The sequence below is a fragment of the Ochlerotatus camptorhynchus genome, unplaced genomic scaffold (assembly GCF_037179485.1).
Source record: "Ochlerotatus camptorhynchus isolate MF236.1 unplaced genomic scaffold, CSIRO-AGI_Acam_v1.1 ptg000754l, whole genome shotgun sequence".
Lineage (NCBI taxonomy): Eukaryota > Metazoa > Arthropoda > Insecta > Diptera > Culicidae > Ochlerotatus > Ochlerotatus camptorhynchus.
Window position 1 is genome coordinate 211014 of NW_027041221.1, and position 18598 is coordinate 229611.

Sequence of the window (18598 nt, forward strand, 5' to 3'; positions counted from 1 at the left end):
AGTATATTTCACGCAACCAGGAATCTCAAAACCATTAGACGCTATAATGATACTCTGCACAAGAAAAGGCCAAAAAGCAAGCGTCCGACACACAAAGCCCGCCAAATCCACTGGCAGTCACAATCAACGATTCTACGAATCGCGAGCGCTCACGAATCATAAAACCGCTGACTGCGACACTCTGAAAGCGAAATTGACAGGCTCTATGCGTCAAACACCCGCCCTCCAATCTCCTCCCGCATCCAACAACACAAACCTCCATTACAACATCTAACGAATTCAAAACTCCGAAAATCACTCATCTATAGAAAGTGGGTGGAAGCAACCCTGCATGCAACTATTCTTCATGATACGCTTTGTCTGTCTATCTTTCTATTAGGCCTGTGGACATGTGTTAGCTTCGAAACTTCTAACCAAACTAGAAAAATTTTGAGATCACAAAAAAAAAATTCAAAGGTAATTACAAGCAAAATACATATTGATTATTTTACGCAAAACCGAGCAAGTAATATTAAATCTCTTGTATCGTATGCTAATGCTAATTGACTGTAACAAAAATAATATGCTTAAATAAAATAAAATATTAATAAAATGATATGCAAAATTTACTAGAAGGCCATTACTTTATTGGTGAGAAGTTTCTAATAAGCCCTCCTAGTTCCTCTGTAAAGGGTGTCCACGATGAAATTGCCACACTATGAAATTGCTCTAACTTTTTAACCGTTGGGTAGAATTTAATGAAAATGGGTGGATTTAGTTCATAGTGCATTATTTACATCCTGCAAGTTTTAAAGTCCTGTGATCAAACTCCCGGAAATGGAGTCGAAAGAACAGCTCGTGCATGATAAAATCTTGCGCATTCATCACGAGAACAAGGATCTCTCGCATCGTTCCATCGCTAAAACGTTGGGAATCGCGAATTCCACGGTGTCGCGAGTGATTAAGCGGTTCGAGGAACGGTTGACCACCGATCGGAAGCCCAGAAGTGAAGGAAAAAGTATTCCGTACAACACCAAAAATCACAACCGCGTAGTTGGGGCCTTCAACCGAAATCCGAACGCCTCCGTTAGGGATGTGGCTAAGAAGCTGCACCTAAGCCGAAGTTTTGTCCAGAAGGCCAAAACTAAGGCTGGGCTTCGAACGTTAAAGGTACAAAAGGCCCCTAATCACGACGAGAAGCAGAACAAGTCCGCCAAAACCCGTGCCAGGAAGTTGTACCTCAACATGCTGACGAAAGTTGAATGCTGCATCATGGACGACGAAACATATGTGAAGGCCGACTTCAAACAGATCCCCGGCAACCTGTTTTTCACGGCCAAGGATAAGTTCAGCGTTCCGGAGCATGTCCGCACTCAGAAGATGTCCAAATTTGCGAAGAAATTCCTGGTTTGGCAAGCCATCTGCACGTGCGGGAAGCGGAGTGCACCTTTCGTGACCCAGGACACGATGAACGGACAGGTGTACATAAAAGAGTGCCTCCAGAAGCGGCTGCTTCCTCTCCTGAAGGCCCACAACGTCCCAACAATCTTCTGGCCGGATTTGGCCTCATGCCACTACTCCAAGGACGTGCTGAAGTGGTATGCGGACAATAAGGTCAATTTCGTGCCGAAAATGTTCAACCCTCCCAACACTCCGGAGCTCCGCCCCATCGAGAAGTACTGGGCGATTATGAAGCAGCACCTTCTTAAACGACCTAAGGTAGTGAAGACAGTCGAGGAACTGAAGAAAGTATGGGTTTACATGCAAAAAACGGTTGATTCACAGGTTGTGCAGAATCTTATGGCCGAGGTTAAGGCCAAGGTGCGGGCATTTGCGTATGGACTGTAAATAAAATACGAGTAAAATGGTAAAATGAAGTTTAATAGATATTTCTCAATCCCTGAAAATTTGATGGCAATCGGATGAAAACTCGAATTTTGCGAATCAATTTTGTGTGTGGCAATTTCATCGTGGACACCCTTTATACAGAACAAATCTGATACTATAATCAGAATTGCTCAGTCTGCATGAAGCAGCCGATTGCATCAAGGAAGTTCTATTAACAATCAAGAATTAATCGTTTGAGGTATACTGAAGCATTAAGAAGGTGATATGTGTCACTATGGGAAATCATCATCGTTTCAAATATAAAGAAATTAAACATAACCCTTTGCTTCAGTACCGTCAACCTCCATGTCCATGGGGAGGGGATAACTATATAATCAGATCTCGGAACAGAATATGAGAATGAACTGTTCAAAAATATTTGTGAATTTCTCTCAATCAATCAAACATTCTCAACAGCATAACACCCAGAAAACATTGGTAGTCTTGAAAGGAATCATCGCGTCCTTAATGAATATCTAAGACATTTCATTAACGAACAACATGATGACTGGGACACCTGGTTGCAATACTACAATTTCTGTTATAATACAACCATATATACAGCCCATAATTTTAGCCCCTTTGAATTAGTTTTTGGCAGAATAGCTAACACGCCAAGCTCCATTGAAAATATCATATCCATAGATCCACAATATAATTATGGTTCATATTTTACAGAATTAAATTACAAAATCCAAGTAACGGCGCTGAAAGCAAAAAGATTGTTAGAAAGAAGCAAAACGGCTAGAATAAGAAATCATTCTCAACACGTAAACCCTATAGATGTTAAGTTACACGATGAAGTCTATCTGAAAAAAGAGAACAGAACTGCTGGACAATGTCTATTCAGGTCCATATGAAATAATAGCAATACAGCACCCTGACGTTACCATTAAAAATTGTTTAACTAATGAAAATCAGATAGTACATAAAAATCGAATAATAACATGTTGATAGTAAACTAAATATTTTGAAACATTTCTCAGTTCAATTTTCCTAATGGTTAAATAACTAGCATTAAAATAATCATAAAACAGTACACATAAACTTGCATATGATTTCACTACATAAAATCATTCTTTGGAAAGGGAAGGAATATTATATACAGATATGTATGTGTCTATATAATTATTATTAATGATAAACAATTAAGGAAATTTGTGAGAGGTTGTTGGAATCAGATAACTACTCTTTTAGAACCGTTAATATTCAGTTAACTATTTTTCCTTAGGGGGATGGTGTAACATGTGCATAACACATATTATGAAATCTTTTCAGTGTATCCCAAAAAGACCACACCAGCAGCATCCATTTCTAAGAAATATTTGTTCCTATGCCATCGAACTACCTATGCAATAAAATGCAAATGGATGCATAAGCATGGTCGATGACTCCCAACAGTTCCCAACAGTTCCCAATAATTCTGACAAGACACAAATGTGTCGTACTCATATTTCACACGTAGACAATCGAACTTGGCGCATCGTTGTCAAGCGAGCTTGTTGTTAAGAGCCTCCTGGAACCGACGGCCTGGTTCGAGCAGTTGATGTCTTCGTGATTGGAACCCCGTATCGACGTCCCATCAATAAGGTGTCCATTCTACCCATCGAGGATAATGATCCCCGTCAAAGCCCTCCGGCTTCCAAAAGGTGTTGAGATCTCTCAACCGAGGGGAGGATGTTCCGCCTACCACCGAAAGAGAGGAGAAAACGTCGACCAATCAGCAACGAGTAAACGGTCGGTGCCGTTCAATAAAATTCCCCGCAGTAGCGTGCTTAAGTTAGGACATTCTGCATCAAACCGTTGTGCAGTACAGTCGGTTGTTTGATTCGCTCGCTAGTGCCAGTGATATTAATAGTGCTACGCGTTTGTTCACGTTTTCGGTCGTTTCGGTGCATCGCGTGTGATGTCGAGGCGGAAGAAGAAGACAGGCTCGAACCAGGGTTCGAACCCTGCAACCCAGTCTAACGCTGCCCAAGGCGGCAAAAAAACGAAGAGAGACGCATCCGACCGTGGAAGTGTCCATACCCCAAGGAATAGTGGTCCCCAGGATAACGCCACAGCAATCAACGGTAGTGACGTTGGTGATTTCGGCGGGTCCGTTGAAAACTTGGCCACGGGCGGCCAGAACGGTCCGAAAGTGAAACTTCCACCTCTGGTGGTGAAGTCAGTACCCCTCGACAAGCTGGCTGAAGAGATTGCATCCCTTGGCGTCACTGCCGAGTACAAGCTGTGCGGGATTGGCACGAAAATCATCGTGTGGAGGATGTGCGGACTACAACAAAGCTTTGGCTTCGCTGAAGAATTCCAAAGTGGAATTTTTCACACACGACATCCCTGGCGACAAGCCATTTAAGGTAGTCATCCAAGGCCTTCCGAATTTCGAAACGAAGGTGATCGAAGCTGAAATTAAAGACCGGTACAAGCTGGCCTCCATCGTCGTCTTTCGGATCAAGAGGAGGAACGAAAACCAGAGGAAGTACCAGGATTGCCTTTTCCTGGTACACTTCAATAAGGGGACGGTGACGCTTAATGCGTTGCAAGCAATCCGCTCGCTCTTCAACGTCATCATCCGTTGGGAGTCCTACCGTGGTGGCCACCGCGATGTAACGTAGTGTCAGCGCTGCCTCAACTTCGCACACGGCACCCGAAATTGCAACATCAACCCACGCTGCAGCTTCTGCACCAAGGACCATGCCTCCTCCGACTGCCCAGATGACAGTCCTGAGGTTATCAAGTGTGTCAACTGTGGCGGTGCTCATCAGGGCTCTGACAGGCAGTGCCCCAAACGCGAGGATACATCGAGCTCCAACCAACCTGGACGTAAGAAAAATAAGTCCCCGACTTTCGGGCCAGGCGATTTTCCGCCTCTTCGAACCAACCAGCAACCGCGAGTGCAACCCGCTCCCCCCCCCAACCAACGGCCGGTGAACAAATTCCACTCCCCCTGGATCCTGGAGAACACCGCCAACACTAGAAGGTATGTACTCGGTGGAAGAGTGTTGGAACATTTTCGTCCATGTTACAAGCGCTTTCCGCAAGTGCACCAACAAGAACGAACAGTTCGAAACTATCATTAAATTGGCAATGCATTATGGCGTCTAAACCACTATGCATAATCACATGGAACGCTTGCTCCTTAAGAGCAAAAACCATCGAGCTTGCGGACTTCCTCCGCAAGCATACCATCGACGTGGGCCTCCTCACCGAGACCCACCTTAAGTCCGGCGACAGTTGCTGGTTACCGGACCACAACATCATTCGGCTAAACCACTATGCATAATCACATGGAACGCTTGCTCCTTAAGAGCAAAAACCATCGAGCTTGCGGACTTCCTCCGCAAGCATACCATCGACGTGGGCCTCCTCACCGAGACCCACCTTAAGTCCGGCGACAGTTGCTGGTTACCGGACCACAACATCATTCGGCTTGATCGTACCAGCACGAGGGGGGGGGGGGGTGGTGTTGCGATCATCGTCAGAAAAGAGATAAAATGGAACGCTTGCTCCTTAAGGGCAAAAACCATCGAGCTTGCGGACTTCCTCCGCAAGCATACCATCGACGTGGGCAAGCATACCACCGAGACCCACCTTAAGTCCGGCGACAGTTGCTGGTTACCGGACCACAACATCATTCGGCTTGATCGTACCAGCACGAGGGGGGGGGGGAGGGTGGTGTTGCGATCATCGTCAGAAAAGAGATAAAATGGAACGCTTGCTCCTTAAGGGCAAAAACCATCGAGCTTGCGGACTTCCTCCGCAAGCATACCATCGACGTGGGCAAGCATACCACCGAGACCCACCTTAAGTCCGGCGACAGTTGCTGGTTACCGGACCACAACATCATTCGGCTTGATCGTACCAGCTCCAGGGGGGGAGGGGTGGTGTTGCGATCATCGTCAGAAAAGGGATAAAATACCGCAGTCTGTCTCATATCCGCACCTCTATCATCGAGGCCCTTGGTGTGGAGGTGGAGTCGGCGACTGGATACGTCCAGTTCATCGCCGTCTACTGCCCTCGACAGTGTGCCGCCAGCAGCGGACTAGCGGCTAAATTCAAGAAAGACCTGGCCACCATCACCCGTACCGGTTCCTGCTTCGTTGTTGGAGATCTGAATGCTCGCCATGAGGCCTGGCGGAACTACCAGCAGAACCAGACCGGTCGTCTGCTGTTCGGACGACCCAACATTCATCTCACCGGCAGGCAACCCATCGACGCTAGACCTGTTTCTTACAAATACCGGCTTGTCCAAGCCGGTAGCCTTGGACGAACTCAGCTCCGACCATCAACCGTGGTGGCTGAACTGGGATACAACGTAGCTCCTGCTCCAAGCCTGTGCAAGGACTACCATCGTGTAAACTGGGCCCAGTTTGGACGCGTGGTAGACAGGCACATCATCGACAACCCGCCGCTTGACTCCGTGGAGGACATCGACCGAGCGTTGAGGGGACTTCACCAAACCATAACCGTGGCTGACGAGGCGTGCGTCCGACGAGTTCCTGTGAGGGGTAAGTTTATTGTCATTGATTCCCACACCCAACTATTGATTCGACTGAGAAATGTTCGTAGACGCCAGTTCCAAAGAACCGGAGATCTAGCGTGGAAACGTGAAATGGTCGATCAGAACAAGGAGATTGCTTCCAGAATGATCTCACTCCGGAACGAAAGTTTCGGGCGGCTCATCCAGAATCTGGACGACCGCTCCAGATCATTCTGGACGGTTGCCAAGGTCCTAAAGACGCACCCCAAACCCATTCCTCCACTCAAAGATGAAAATGATGACGATCGGCTCATAATCACCCCTCAGGAGAAAGCAAATGCGATTGGCTTGGCTTCAACATCCAAAGTCCGCTCGAAGTTCAGGTTGAGCAATGCGTACTCAACCTTGATTCCTCCCCTTGTGCCATCCCTCCGGAGGATAGAATCACAGTGGAACAGATTTGCTCAGCGCTTAAATGCACCAAAAACATGAAGGCCCCCGGGTTTGACGGAATATTCAACCTAGTATTGAAAAATCTCAGCATGAAGGTTCACTCTCTGCTGGCTGCTGTCTTTAACAGATGCTTGGAACTGCATTACTTTCCAAGTATCTGGAAGACAGCGAAAATCATACCTATCCGCAAATCCGGGAAGGACCCAACGCTAGCTTCAAGCTACCGACCAATCAGCCTCCTTTCAGCGCTGAGCAAATTGTTCGAGAAACTTATTCTCAATCGTTTGCTCAAGTTTGTCGAGAAATATAACATTCTCCTACCGGAACAGTTCAGGTTCAGGAAGGGGCACTCCACAAATCATCAGCTAGTACGGGTGATGAATAACATCCAAAGTAACTAGGCTGTATCCAAGTCTACAGCCATGGCATTGTTAGACGTTGAGAAAGCGTTTGATAATGTCTGGCACAATGGGCTTGTATACAAGCTTTGTAACTTCAACTTTCCTTTGCATCTTGTTAAAATCACCCGTAACTACCTTCAGCAAAGGTCGTTCAGGGTATCGTTGAATGGTTGCAATTCAAGCATATTTTCCATCCCAGCAGGTGTTCCGCAAGGAAGTCTGTTGGGCCCTTTGCTATACAGCATCTACACTTCCGACATTCCTCCCTTGGGTAACGGTTGCGTGTTATTTCTGTTCGCAGATGATACTGCTATAACCGTCAAGGGAAGGATGCCTCGTTAAATAACAAACAAGCTTCAACGATGCCTTGACGCCTTTGCTGATTGTGCCACCACGTGGAAAATCAAAATCAATGCTTCCAAAACCCAAACAATAATGTTCCTCCATCGGCAATCTCCCAAACTAAAACCAGCTCCCTCTTGTACTGTAATCATGGATGGCACAAGGGTTGAGTGGTCCGCCGAAGTAACCTATCTCGGGATGTTGTTTGACGAAAAGCTCCTATTCCGCTCGCATGTGGAGAAAACCGTAATCAAGTGTTCCACCTTGGTTAGGTCTCTGTATCCGCTGATTTGCTGTAGATCCCGCACCTCAAAGGTGAACAAACTGGCTGTCTACAAACAAATCATAGCACCTGCGATCCTCTACGCAGCTCCGGTGTGGGAATCGTGTGCTCAGACTCACAGGAACAAAATCCAGGTTGCTCAGAACAGAGTGCTTAGGATGATCCTTGTTCGTCCCTTTGACACAAAAATTTCAGACCTCCACCAAGAGGTGAACATTCCAAAATTAGATTTCAAAATTGATGACATTAAGGGGAAGCTCACCGGCCCAAAAATAAAAAAATATTTTCGGTACGTTTTTATTTTTCTAAAAATATTGGGAAAAATTATCAAAAATCCAAAAAAATCAGTTTCTTCCTTAGATTTTTGTCAAAAATTACATGCAAAAAAATTTTTTCTATCCCATCATGAAAAAAAATTGGACTCTCAGAAAAACCGAAAAGTTGATGTTTTGTGGTTTTTTGAGTCCAACTTTATGCCATAATGACTTATAAAACATGTTTTTGCACGTGAATTTTCTTTAAAAAATTAGAAAAAATATAATTTTTCTTAATATTTTTTTTCAATATTTTTAGAAAAATCAAAACGTAATTATTTTTTTCGAAGCGGTGAACTTCCCCTTAAGACTAGGTTTATGCAGAAATGCAATACATCAGAACATGCTTTGATAAGCAATTTGTATATAGTAGGTTAGGTGTATATAGTAGTTACAGGATAATTGTAGTTGTGAATAGTAGTTATAAGTAGTCTCCTTTTTCAAATTCAAAACAAACCAATCCCACCAAGGTGGTCATACTCTAATAACAGGCCTGATAGGACTAGGAACTGTAAAAATTTCAAATGTTCTAAAGTTGAAAAGACGCATCTGTGTCACTTGATAATCCATACATGTAAACCAAACAAATACAAGAAATAAAGATCATTTAAATGTCAAATGTGCTTAAGTTAAGTTGCCTTTTGACCGGCCACGAGCAAGTATCAGCAGCAGAAGAAAGCAAACCGTTGCAAAGAAAATAAGTAGAGAATAAACGTAGGTACTAGCGTAGCCGTCGCCGTTTGAATAATTATCCAGCACACATCCCTGGTTCGGAGCAAGCGTTGAATCCCACTCCCCAGCTCTTTTCAGAGCTCAAAGAGTTTGATTTAGATCGACGCTTGCCTCCTCCACCAATCATTGCCGATACAGTCAACTGCCGAAAGGGAAAGTGCCTTCCCAGACCGAACAAACTTACTAGCGTCAATCAATTTTACTCTCGTTCTATACATTGTACATGGTGTCGGAAGTAGCGTGCTGTATGCGCACATTGATGCGCTATACACCGCACTACTTCCGACACTATGCATAACGTACAGAAAATCGATTGTCGATAGTGGGGTTTTTCGGTTTACAAATATACCGATAATAACTCCGTGCGGATGGTATGGTTATGGATATGGTAATGGTTTGTTTTTTTTTTCTTTTTTTTCTTTTTTTTTTTTTATTATAGTCACTTTAACGCTCTTGGGTCATTCGTGACTTGTCTGGGGGTGAGATTTGAACTCGTGACTTTGTCGTGAGAGGTATGGATGCTAACCACTACGCCGGGGTCGCCCCATTATAATGGTTTGTTGTTTAATCTAGAATTTATCTGGTCTACTTTAATGTATATTTCATTCAACACTCACCTGTGTTTGCAAACTTTCCCATCTATCTCTGACACTCCGAACATCGTCTTCGATTGATGCTACCATGAATTCTAGATTGCACAATTCCCTGCCAATTGCAATGATTTTGTCATACCTAGCTAAGGGATGATTTCGAATGTAATTTTCTATGTCCTGAAATGAAAATAAAATCGTTTTTAAATACCATTACGAATGGACCTATTCAAGCAGGGTGTATATACTCCATGAGGCATAGTCATTTGGTATAACGCAGAACTTACTCATAGAATATATTTTTGATTGTTAAATCCACAATTGTCCAGAAAATGAAAAATTTAATCCGGAAATGATGTTTGCCCAAAGACAAAATTATCATGGTCGAAGACTTTACGGTATTAATCCAAACAAGAGGTACACCAAATGACCATTATGCCAAACGGGATGGTTGGTTTACTCACATCAAGTTCCTCGGAAATTTCTTCCGCATCAGCGGCGCTTTCCGGACTTTTTCGCAACAGCTTGTCCAATTTATCTAAATATCCAGTTTCGGCTACTATCAATGTCTTGAACTCTCCCATCTGACTAGAAATATGTTCCAATAGGGCAGTCCGTGTGTACACCAAAGACGTCACCTCACTCCATCGTGCGTTTAGTTTTGTAAACTTTTTGGCTAAATATGAAACCTTGTTCTCTGTCTTGATTTGAATTAGTTCATCGATCTGTAACAATACTTCATTGCCAGATTCATTCAACTCCCGGAATTTAAACGTTTGTTGTTCACAAGTCTCTTTCAGAGCTTGGAATTTTGATTTAACCTGGTACAGCTCGTTTAAACTCTTGATATCTGAATTTAAGCTTTTTGGTGTATTTATTTCCAAATCATTCAACCAAAGCTCGGTTTCATGCACTTTTACTAGAATGCTTTCCGTGGTACTTTTAACTTGATTCAGTTTGATCAAATTTGCTTGATACAGATTAGAAATGGTCGCATGCCGTTTACAAAGTATCTCAATCTGTGATACTAATGCATTTTTCGATTGATCTCCACAGTTTTCCACAATTATGTCTGCAAAATTGTTGATACTAATTATATCTATGTCCATTTTTTTCAGGTCAGTAGCATATTGATCATATTCGGTCATTTTAAGTTCTAACGCCTTAATTTCTCCAAGAATGAACATTTCATTTCTCAAAGAATATTCAATCTTATCCAACGTATTTACAACGTCAGCATATTCAGAATTGAAGTGATTCATGTTTTCAATAGCAATACTTTGTTTTATAATGCTATCGTTTAAAATTTGCGGAATGGTTAACCATATTGTTATCAACTGAGAAAACTTACTAACGTTATCTAGTTTTGTAAGTATTTCACCATAGTCTTCATCGATTTGCTTATTGTATATTGTTTTTAAGGAATGCATTTTGTCCAAGTTTTGATGCATACTTTCAAGATTAAAATACACCATTGGAAGCTGCTGTATCTGCTCAACCAATTCCTGCACGTATTGAATTTGGTCACTGCCTCCATGGTTGTTTCCTTTGTCAATTATCAATCGGTTTATGGCATTTTTCATATCGTTCCAACTTTCTACAAATAGATCAAAATCCTGCTTCCTATCGCTCCAATTTTCTCCAGCATTCGACTGTAATACTTGACGGATTTCCTCGATTTCATCATTGAATGAGTTCATACCGGATAGTCTCTTTTCAAGGTCCTCTGCCGTAATCATGCTGGAATTTTGCTGATACCAATCACGCGTGTCTGCCAATATCAATTTAAAACCAGTCACGCTTCTGCTGAATTTATCTATCACCACAAGTCCCTGTAGTTCTATGCTGAGTTCGTCCAATTGCGATTTCAATAAATCAATTAGATCACCTATTTCAGCGAGTTGTCGATTCTCAATTTCCAGATCCACATTTGGAAGTTGTTTGCATTGGTCCAATATTTCCTTTGCCTTACAATAGTCTTCCTTTCGATCATCAAGAGTCAATTCTACCTGTTCCAGTAGCGTTAGTCTTTGTTTCAAATCAACGGTCTCAAATTCGTCCAGCTTATAAAAACACTCATCCACTGTACTCTTCATTTCATACATTAACTCATTCAATTGCACAACCATTTCAGGTTGTTCAATTTTACGCTTTTTCTCCGATTGTGGTGAATATTCGGAACTATCCAAATTGTCCATGCAAATTTCACTTCTATCAACAATGGCCTGGGTCTCCTCATGCATTTTAATCTGAAAATCTTCCCATGAATTAGGTTTCATGAGTTTGCTTTTGTGTTCATCACTGGTTGACACTGCTGGAATTTGAAAACCCATGTTCTCAACACGAGCCTCTTGGGCCTCCAAAATTTGTGATAATGCATCACACATGTCATTCAAGTGTTCTACCTTCGCAAGAATATTCAACGAAGAATATCCTTCATCACTAAGTGACTGAGCCGAATTTTCCAATTCTTGCAAACAGCTGGTAAGGGCATGTACATCATGCTTGCAGTATTGTAGGCACTTAATTCGTTCCATCATAGCGCCCATCTCTACAGAATCGTTCATTTCCATTTTCTTAAGATTGTATTCTCGGGACTCGATCCAACGACATATGATACGATATTGTTCAGAAAGCTTGGTCCACCGCTGACTCAGGCTTTGCAATTTTCCCCATCTGTTCGCTATCCACGTTATAAGGTGTGACCAACGCTCCTCCAGAGCAGATAATTTGTCTTCTAAATCACTGAAGTTATCCGAATCAATGATAATAACCAAATTACTGAGACTATCGACTAGCTTTTCTTGTGCTTCCATGTCATTTTGCAAGACTTTATGCTGCTCAAGTTGAGCTTTCAGTTCAACTGGAGTCGGACCTACGTCTGACATATGCGAGATTCTATCCTCGATCATAGTTAGAAAGTTTTTCAGTTCTTCAACCTTATGCATTTGCAGTGATGCCAACTTTTTATGAATTTTCGCCTGTCTTTCTAGTGCGTTAACGCGCAACATCTCCCAGCGTTCGTTCAACAGAAACAATTGTTGTTTGATCTCATTTTGGCCTTCCTGGTCTAGACCATGTGACCCGGGACTTACTTGCGATTCGTTTATCAGTCTTGAACCTTCATCGAGTGCCCCACATACAAAGGTGTGATATTCAGACAGTTTAGCCATAAAGTCTTCGTGATCATGAAATTGTGTCTTGGCTTCCGTTAGTCCTTGTGCTTCGACCATTTCCTTCGAGAATAGTTCTTCCGCTTCTAGCAACATGGTTAGAACTTCTTCCACTGCTGCCTGATAACCACTAAATTCAACTGAAAAATTCGTTGCGGTAGACACTGGTCGAGAGGATTTCGGTTCCCAATAGAATGAATCCGTTTTACCTGGTAAAGAAACTGGATCACTTAGCTTAAGAATTGAACCTGTAACTTCGGTGTGTTCTATTCTCTGAACTATTGGCTTAGATTGTGACAACATTTTAACCTTGTTTTCTCTATTAAAGTTGCGTAAATCATCAATCGACTTGGCTAGGGATACTTCCTCCAGATGTGTCAAGTTCCCAACATGTGGCATCAATTCTTCATATTTTGGAATTGGATCACTTTGATTTAGATTATTGTTCTTATTGTCCTCGTCCGTTAAGTCTTCGAATTCATTTTCACTCAGTAGTTGAATTTCTTCCATACTTTCTACATGCTGTGCCAAATGCTGAACACTTCCATGGTGTTCTTGCCTCCTTGAATCGATGGCATTGTATAAGCACATCACATACATTAGTATAGATTTTTTATCGGGCTTGTTCGTATTGACATCTTCCGGATCCAGCAGCTGTTCTATTCCTAAATGCCGATTGGCTAAATCAAACGCCATACGTAGCCTGGCGATTGGATGTCTTTTAAGCGCTACCTGTACATCAAACGAATCAATTGCTTCAGCAAGGATAGCCAGAAATGCCGATCCATCTGACCAACTGGAGGAGAAATCATTGACCTGCAAAATTGTAAGTGTCAAATAAATAAATAATAAACAGAAGCTTAAACCAAACCAACTCAAAGCAAAGCAAAAATATATTTACACAGAATAATATCGTTTTCGTTTTTACTACACTACACCTGTGTACTGTAAACAGCAATAAGCGAGAGTCATTGACAGCTCATCATCATTTGTTTGTAAACAAAGGTGCAGCCGATAGCTACACCCTGAATTTTTTCGGTGTACGGCGGTGTAACACCGGTGTAGCTACACCGCAAAAACGAAAGCGACATAATATACATAACACATGCAAGTTGTTCATCAAACACGTATCTAACGGTAATTTTTTTTGTTCACTGCCTAGTTCCACCACCTGTGGTGCGCGTAGTCAATTCGATGCCAACAATTCAGAAGGGCGAAAATGCTTTTGTAAATAATAGGGGCAGGAGGGGCATAGTGAGCATCCCGTAGTTTGGCCCTGGATCTCTAGCTGCATGAAACAAATCAACTGGCAGTAGGTTCAATATCATTATGATAATGATCCTACCACCATCCAATTTGTTCCGAACGGCCGGAAGTCCAAGCTGGTGCATGGGATGCTCACTATGCCCCTTTTACCCCTAGCTAACAAAGAATTTTTCCTCTACCAGCTGACATCGTTAATTTGCAGGAATGAGCTTTTATTTGCGAGAAATCTATTTACAAATGCAGTTTCGCCCTAATGAATTGTTGGCACAGAATTCTTATGCATTTGAAGTTTACACACTACCGCCATCTATTGAGCCTTTCACATATACAGTGTTCTCAACAAATAGCGGTAGTGTGCTAGCGAAAATGTTTTAAAGTGGAAAATATTCAATGCACTATGTTTGTTTGTCTGTGATATTACGAAACCATACCTTAATCCCATGTTTTTCCACAAATTGACGGGTCCAATTGAGTAAAGATTTTTCGATTCCGCTGATCGCTTGTGAATTGACTAGCTTTTGACCGTCAAAGCTCAGTGCAATTAACCATATGAGTCCCAGGGTTAGTTTTGCATTTCCAGAATTGATATCATCACTGGATATGTTGACAAGTTTAACTCCACATTCTTGTAACACTGTCAGTGCCTTGTTGAGGTTGTTAATCTGGTGCACCCGCATATATCCTTTCTCTCGTTTCTGCAAAGTTGAACAAATAATTGCACAGATATGTAGAAATTAAATGAACCGTTTTAGAAAATCTTTACATTTTCTGTAGTAAATACCAGCTGTAGTTATCGGAAATAATTAACAGAGACGTCCGATTCAGTTGATGATCGTAAAATAACATAATATTATGTCAAGTGTATTAATCAATGCCTACTATGATTATATGCAACAGGGCGTAGTATGGCGAACAAAGTAGTGTTTTTGTTGTGCTGTGAAAATAAATTCATAATTTCGTGTGAAATAGTGCCGTGTGCCGCGAAAGGATTATTCCTACGCGTGCCCGTTGTGTTTTTTAACAGGATAAGTAGAGGAAAGGTTGCCTAGCAACTCGTTTTTGTTTAGTTTTGTATTTTTCCCCCGGCGCGCTATTGCTTCTGTATATTGAGATGTGGCGGTAAAATTTTATGTTGTGTTTTCCTCCCCTGTATATGTCTGCTGCTAACAGTGTTAGCGTTTAATTTGGTAAAATGGATGTGTGTAAGGTATGCCAGCAGTCTATTGCTATGAGTGGGCTCCCAGTTACATGTGTAGGTCCGTGCAATGGAACGTTCCATTTCGCTTGTGCGGCACTCACTAAGACTGTGGCGAGGCTTATAGCAGATAATGCAAATGTTCTGTTCAAGTGTGATAGTTGTCTATCAGATCAGAGTTGTGACGAGCAGAATGATCTGATCTCGCGCGTCAAAAGGATAGAGGAAGAGATGAAGAAGGTTTTTCAACTCTCGGACTCGATCACTGGCATGCGAGATCACATTGCTGCTCAGGTGGACATCGCGGTTTAAAAACGGGATGGCAGACATTAGAATAAATGTTAATGGTCTTGAAAGTTTATTAGTGAGGAATTGGATGATATGAAAAGTTCATTTTTTAAAATTGATGCGGAAAACCGATTAGCTGTAAAGAACGATCAGCGCAGTTCATCTAGGACGATTCAGTCAGAATCGGACCAAAATACCAGACGCAAAAAAACGTAAAATACTATAGTTGAAGATGCTAATTTCAAATAACAGACTGTAGTGGTAATTTTTATACGATAGATGGAGTAGATGAAAGCATAGAGTTGATAGTTCCGTTAGAGTACGGCAGTGTGAAGATTGTATATAGATATTAGAATAGCGAGCTAGGACAACTTTTAAGGAAGGTACAAATCGGTTTTTTCATCTCTCTTTACCAAACTCCCCTTTGGAGAGGGATGGTGAGGGGTGTCCCCCCCCCCCGCCACCACTGGCAAAAAGAGATGAAAACCGACCCGCTCAAGTACCAACTGTGTGTTTGAAACAGTTCTACCGATTTTTTACCGCACTTCAGTTGTTATTTGAAGGAAGGCATCCAGTCGTAGGTTTGGAAATTGCAACTATTGTTTACCCCTACCACGATATGTGCTCCTGTCATCGTCCTGTCATCGTCACCCCTCACCATCCCTCTCCAAAGGGGGAGTTTGGTAAAGAGAGATGAAAATACCGATGTGTACCTTCCTTAAAAGTTGTCCTAGCTCGCTTTTCTAATATCTATATACAATCTTCACACTGCCGTACTCTAACGGAACTATCAATTCTATGCTTTCATCTACTCCATCTATCGTATAAAAATTACCACTACAGTCTGTTATTTGAAATTAGCATCTTCAACTATGTAAATCGTTGACTTCACGTAGAAGTAATACTAAAAACATATAGTCAAAGTAAAATACTAAATAGTGATAATGATAATGATGTTGTTTTTCAAGAAAATGCGATTTTTGCGGATGTTGTAAAAAGGCATAGTCGTGCTAGTCAAAGTAAAAATAATAGTAACAGTAATAGTAAAAGTAACAAACCAGATAATCGTAAGACTCGTCCGGTCATTGTGATTAAACCGAAAGAGTTCAAACAACCTTGCGAAGATACTCGTAAGTTTTCGGAAACTCAGTTGGATCCAAAAATACACAAAATCAGTAATTTTAGGAATGGTACAGCTGACTCCATTATTGTTGAGTGTGCAACAGGAGCAAACGTAAGTGATATGAAAAATGGTATTGAAAGCAATCTGGGTGAAAAATATAGTGCGGATGTTCCCACTTCGGTGCCAAGATTGAAAATAGTTGGCATGAGCGATCAGTTTTCCTCCGATGTCGTCATTGACTACTTAAAAAGTCAAAATGAAGACATCGCTATTAATGATGTTAAAGTAGTGAACATGTTTGAAAATCCACGCTTCACGTATAACAATTTTAGTGTTGTAATTGAAGTCGATGTAGGGTTTGATCGGTGCTCGATAGTTCTCGCGATTAATGTGTTGAGATGCTTCAAATGTGGAGAATTTGGGCACAAGAGCATGGATTGCAAAAATTGTGAAATTGTAAACGATGCTCTAGGTGCAACCAACAACACAAAACGTTGGAGTGTACGTTAACTGTATTGAACTGGCATTCTAAGTTAATAACACTCTGACTTGCGATTGTAGAATAATGTATATTTCAGTTTCAGTTAGTTTTATTAATTAACCAATTGCGCAGATAGAATTCAATATTGTTTATGCTGAATCTTTCCCAAGTCCTATGTTGATATGTTGCTTCCTGTTGTTTACGAATTGACCCGATACCATGTGGCAAAAGTCACACGCAATCGATTATGCTTATTGCAAGTATGCTTAGCTATGCAAACAATCATTTCATTCATTGCGCCGTCTGCGTGCGTTGTTGATCGTCTTGCGCTTGACCTAGTAAACATGTTTATTGCATTTGGGATTTCTTAGGAATGTTTATTTGAGACCCAGTGGAAATGCTTGGTATACATTAATGTCATTTTGATTTACAAGTTTGTTTTTCGTTTATGTTGCGCATCGACACTTTTAACGGAAATGATTGCGTCTTAATCAAACTGTTTTTCAATTGGTTTGCGCATCCACCACAGTATTGAAATGTATTAATTGTTTGAAAATGAATAAAGAACGAAAAATGAACTTGGACGTCAACCATGCCGCATTTAGCTCGGAATGTTTGCTCTATAACAGACTTTTTGATCAGAAGAAAAGCAGCTTGCTTTTTTTTTTATCCCCATAGGATTGCAATGATCGGGGTGTATATGCGTCAAACACCCGCCCTCCAATCTCCTCCCGTATCCAACAAATACAAATCCCCATTACAACATCTAAAGAATTCAAAACTCCGAAAATCACTCATCTATAGCAAGTGCATGCAACCATTCTTCATGACACACTTTTTCTGCCTATCTTTCTATTATGCCTGTGGACATGCGTTAGCTTCGAAACTTTTTACCAAACTGGGAAATCTATCAGATCACAAAAACTTGAAAAAAACTTTCAAAGGTATTATTGATTATTTTACACAAAGGCGAGCAAGTAATATTAAATCTTTTGTATCGTATGCAATTGACTGTAACAAAAATAGTATGCTAAAATAAAATAAAATATTAATAAAATTATATGCAAAATTTACTAGAAGATCATTACTTTATTGGTGAGAAGTTTCTAATAAGCCCTCCCAGTTCCTCTGTATACAGAACAAATCTGATACTATAATCAGAATTGCTCAGTCTGCATGAAGCAGCCGATTTCATCAAGGAAGTTCTATTAACAACCAAGAATTAATCGTTTGAGGCATACTGAAGCATTAAGAAGGTGATATGTGTCACTATAGGAAATCATCATCGTTGCAAATATAAAGAAATTAAACATAACCCTTTGCTTCAGTACCGTCAACCTCCATGTCCATGGGGAGGGATTGCGTCCGATTGTTTTGTATTGCGACGATATACAAATTGTCCTACTTCGAAAGGTTTAGCAAATTTACGGTATCACAAATTGTAGTGATGAAGGACGCTAGCTTTTTGAAGATTTTTCTCTACAATCTCCCGAATTTTTGCTAATCTTTGATGTCTTACTTTCAGATCATTCTCCGAATTGCCTGAGGCTCTCCTGAAATCTTCTCCTGATGCCATTTCATTCCCGTGGACAACGAAAAAAGGACTGACCC

General features: G+C 41.5%; 1 protein-coding gene across 1 annotated transcript; it reads right to left on the reverse strand.

Annotated features, from left to right (window-relative positions):
• Positions 1-5005: 5005 nt before the first annotated feature.
• On the reverse strand, positions 5006-14792 carry LOC135714887 (dystrophin, isoforms A/C/F/G/H-like). The gene is made up of 3 exons (XM_065238301.1): positions 14332-14792; positions 11434-13450; positions 5006-5103 (listed from the first exon to the last, which is right to left on the reverse strand). The coding sequence occupies exons 1-3, from the start codon at positions 14575-14577 to the stop codon at positions 5006-5008; spliced, it is 2361 nt and encodes a 786-aa protein (XP_065094373.1). The 5' UTR covers positions 14578-14792.
• Between the last annotated feature and the right edge of the window lie 3806 nt (positions 14793-18598).

Bases quoted from the DNA above. Each gene is read 5' to 3' on its own strand.
- LOC135714887 (XM_065238301.1), bottom strand. From the start codon at position 14,577: ATGCGGGTGCACCAGATTAACAACCTCAACAAGGCACTGACAGTGTTA. The intron at 13,451-14,331 runs GTATGGTTTCGT...ACAATTTTGCAG, and splicing joins TGGAAAAACATGGGATTAAG to GTCAATGATTTCTCCTCCAG. The intron at 5,104-11,433 runs GTAAGGCAAAGG...TCCGGTAACCAG, and splicing joins TGATCGAAAGGAAGACTATT to CAACTGTCGCCGGACTTAAG.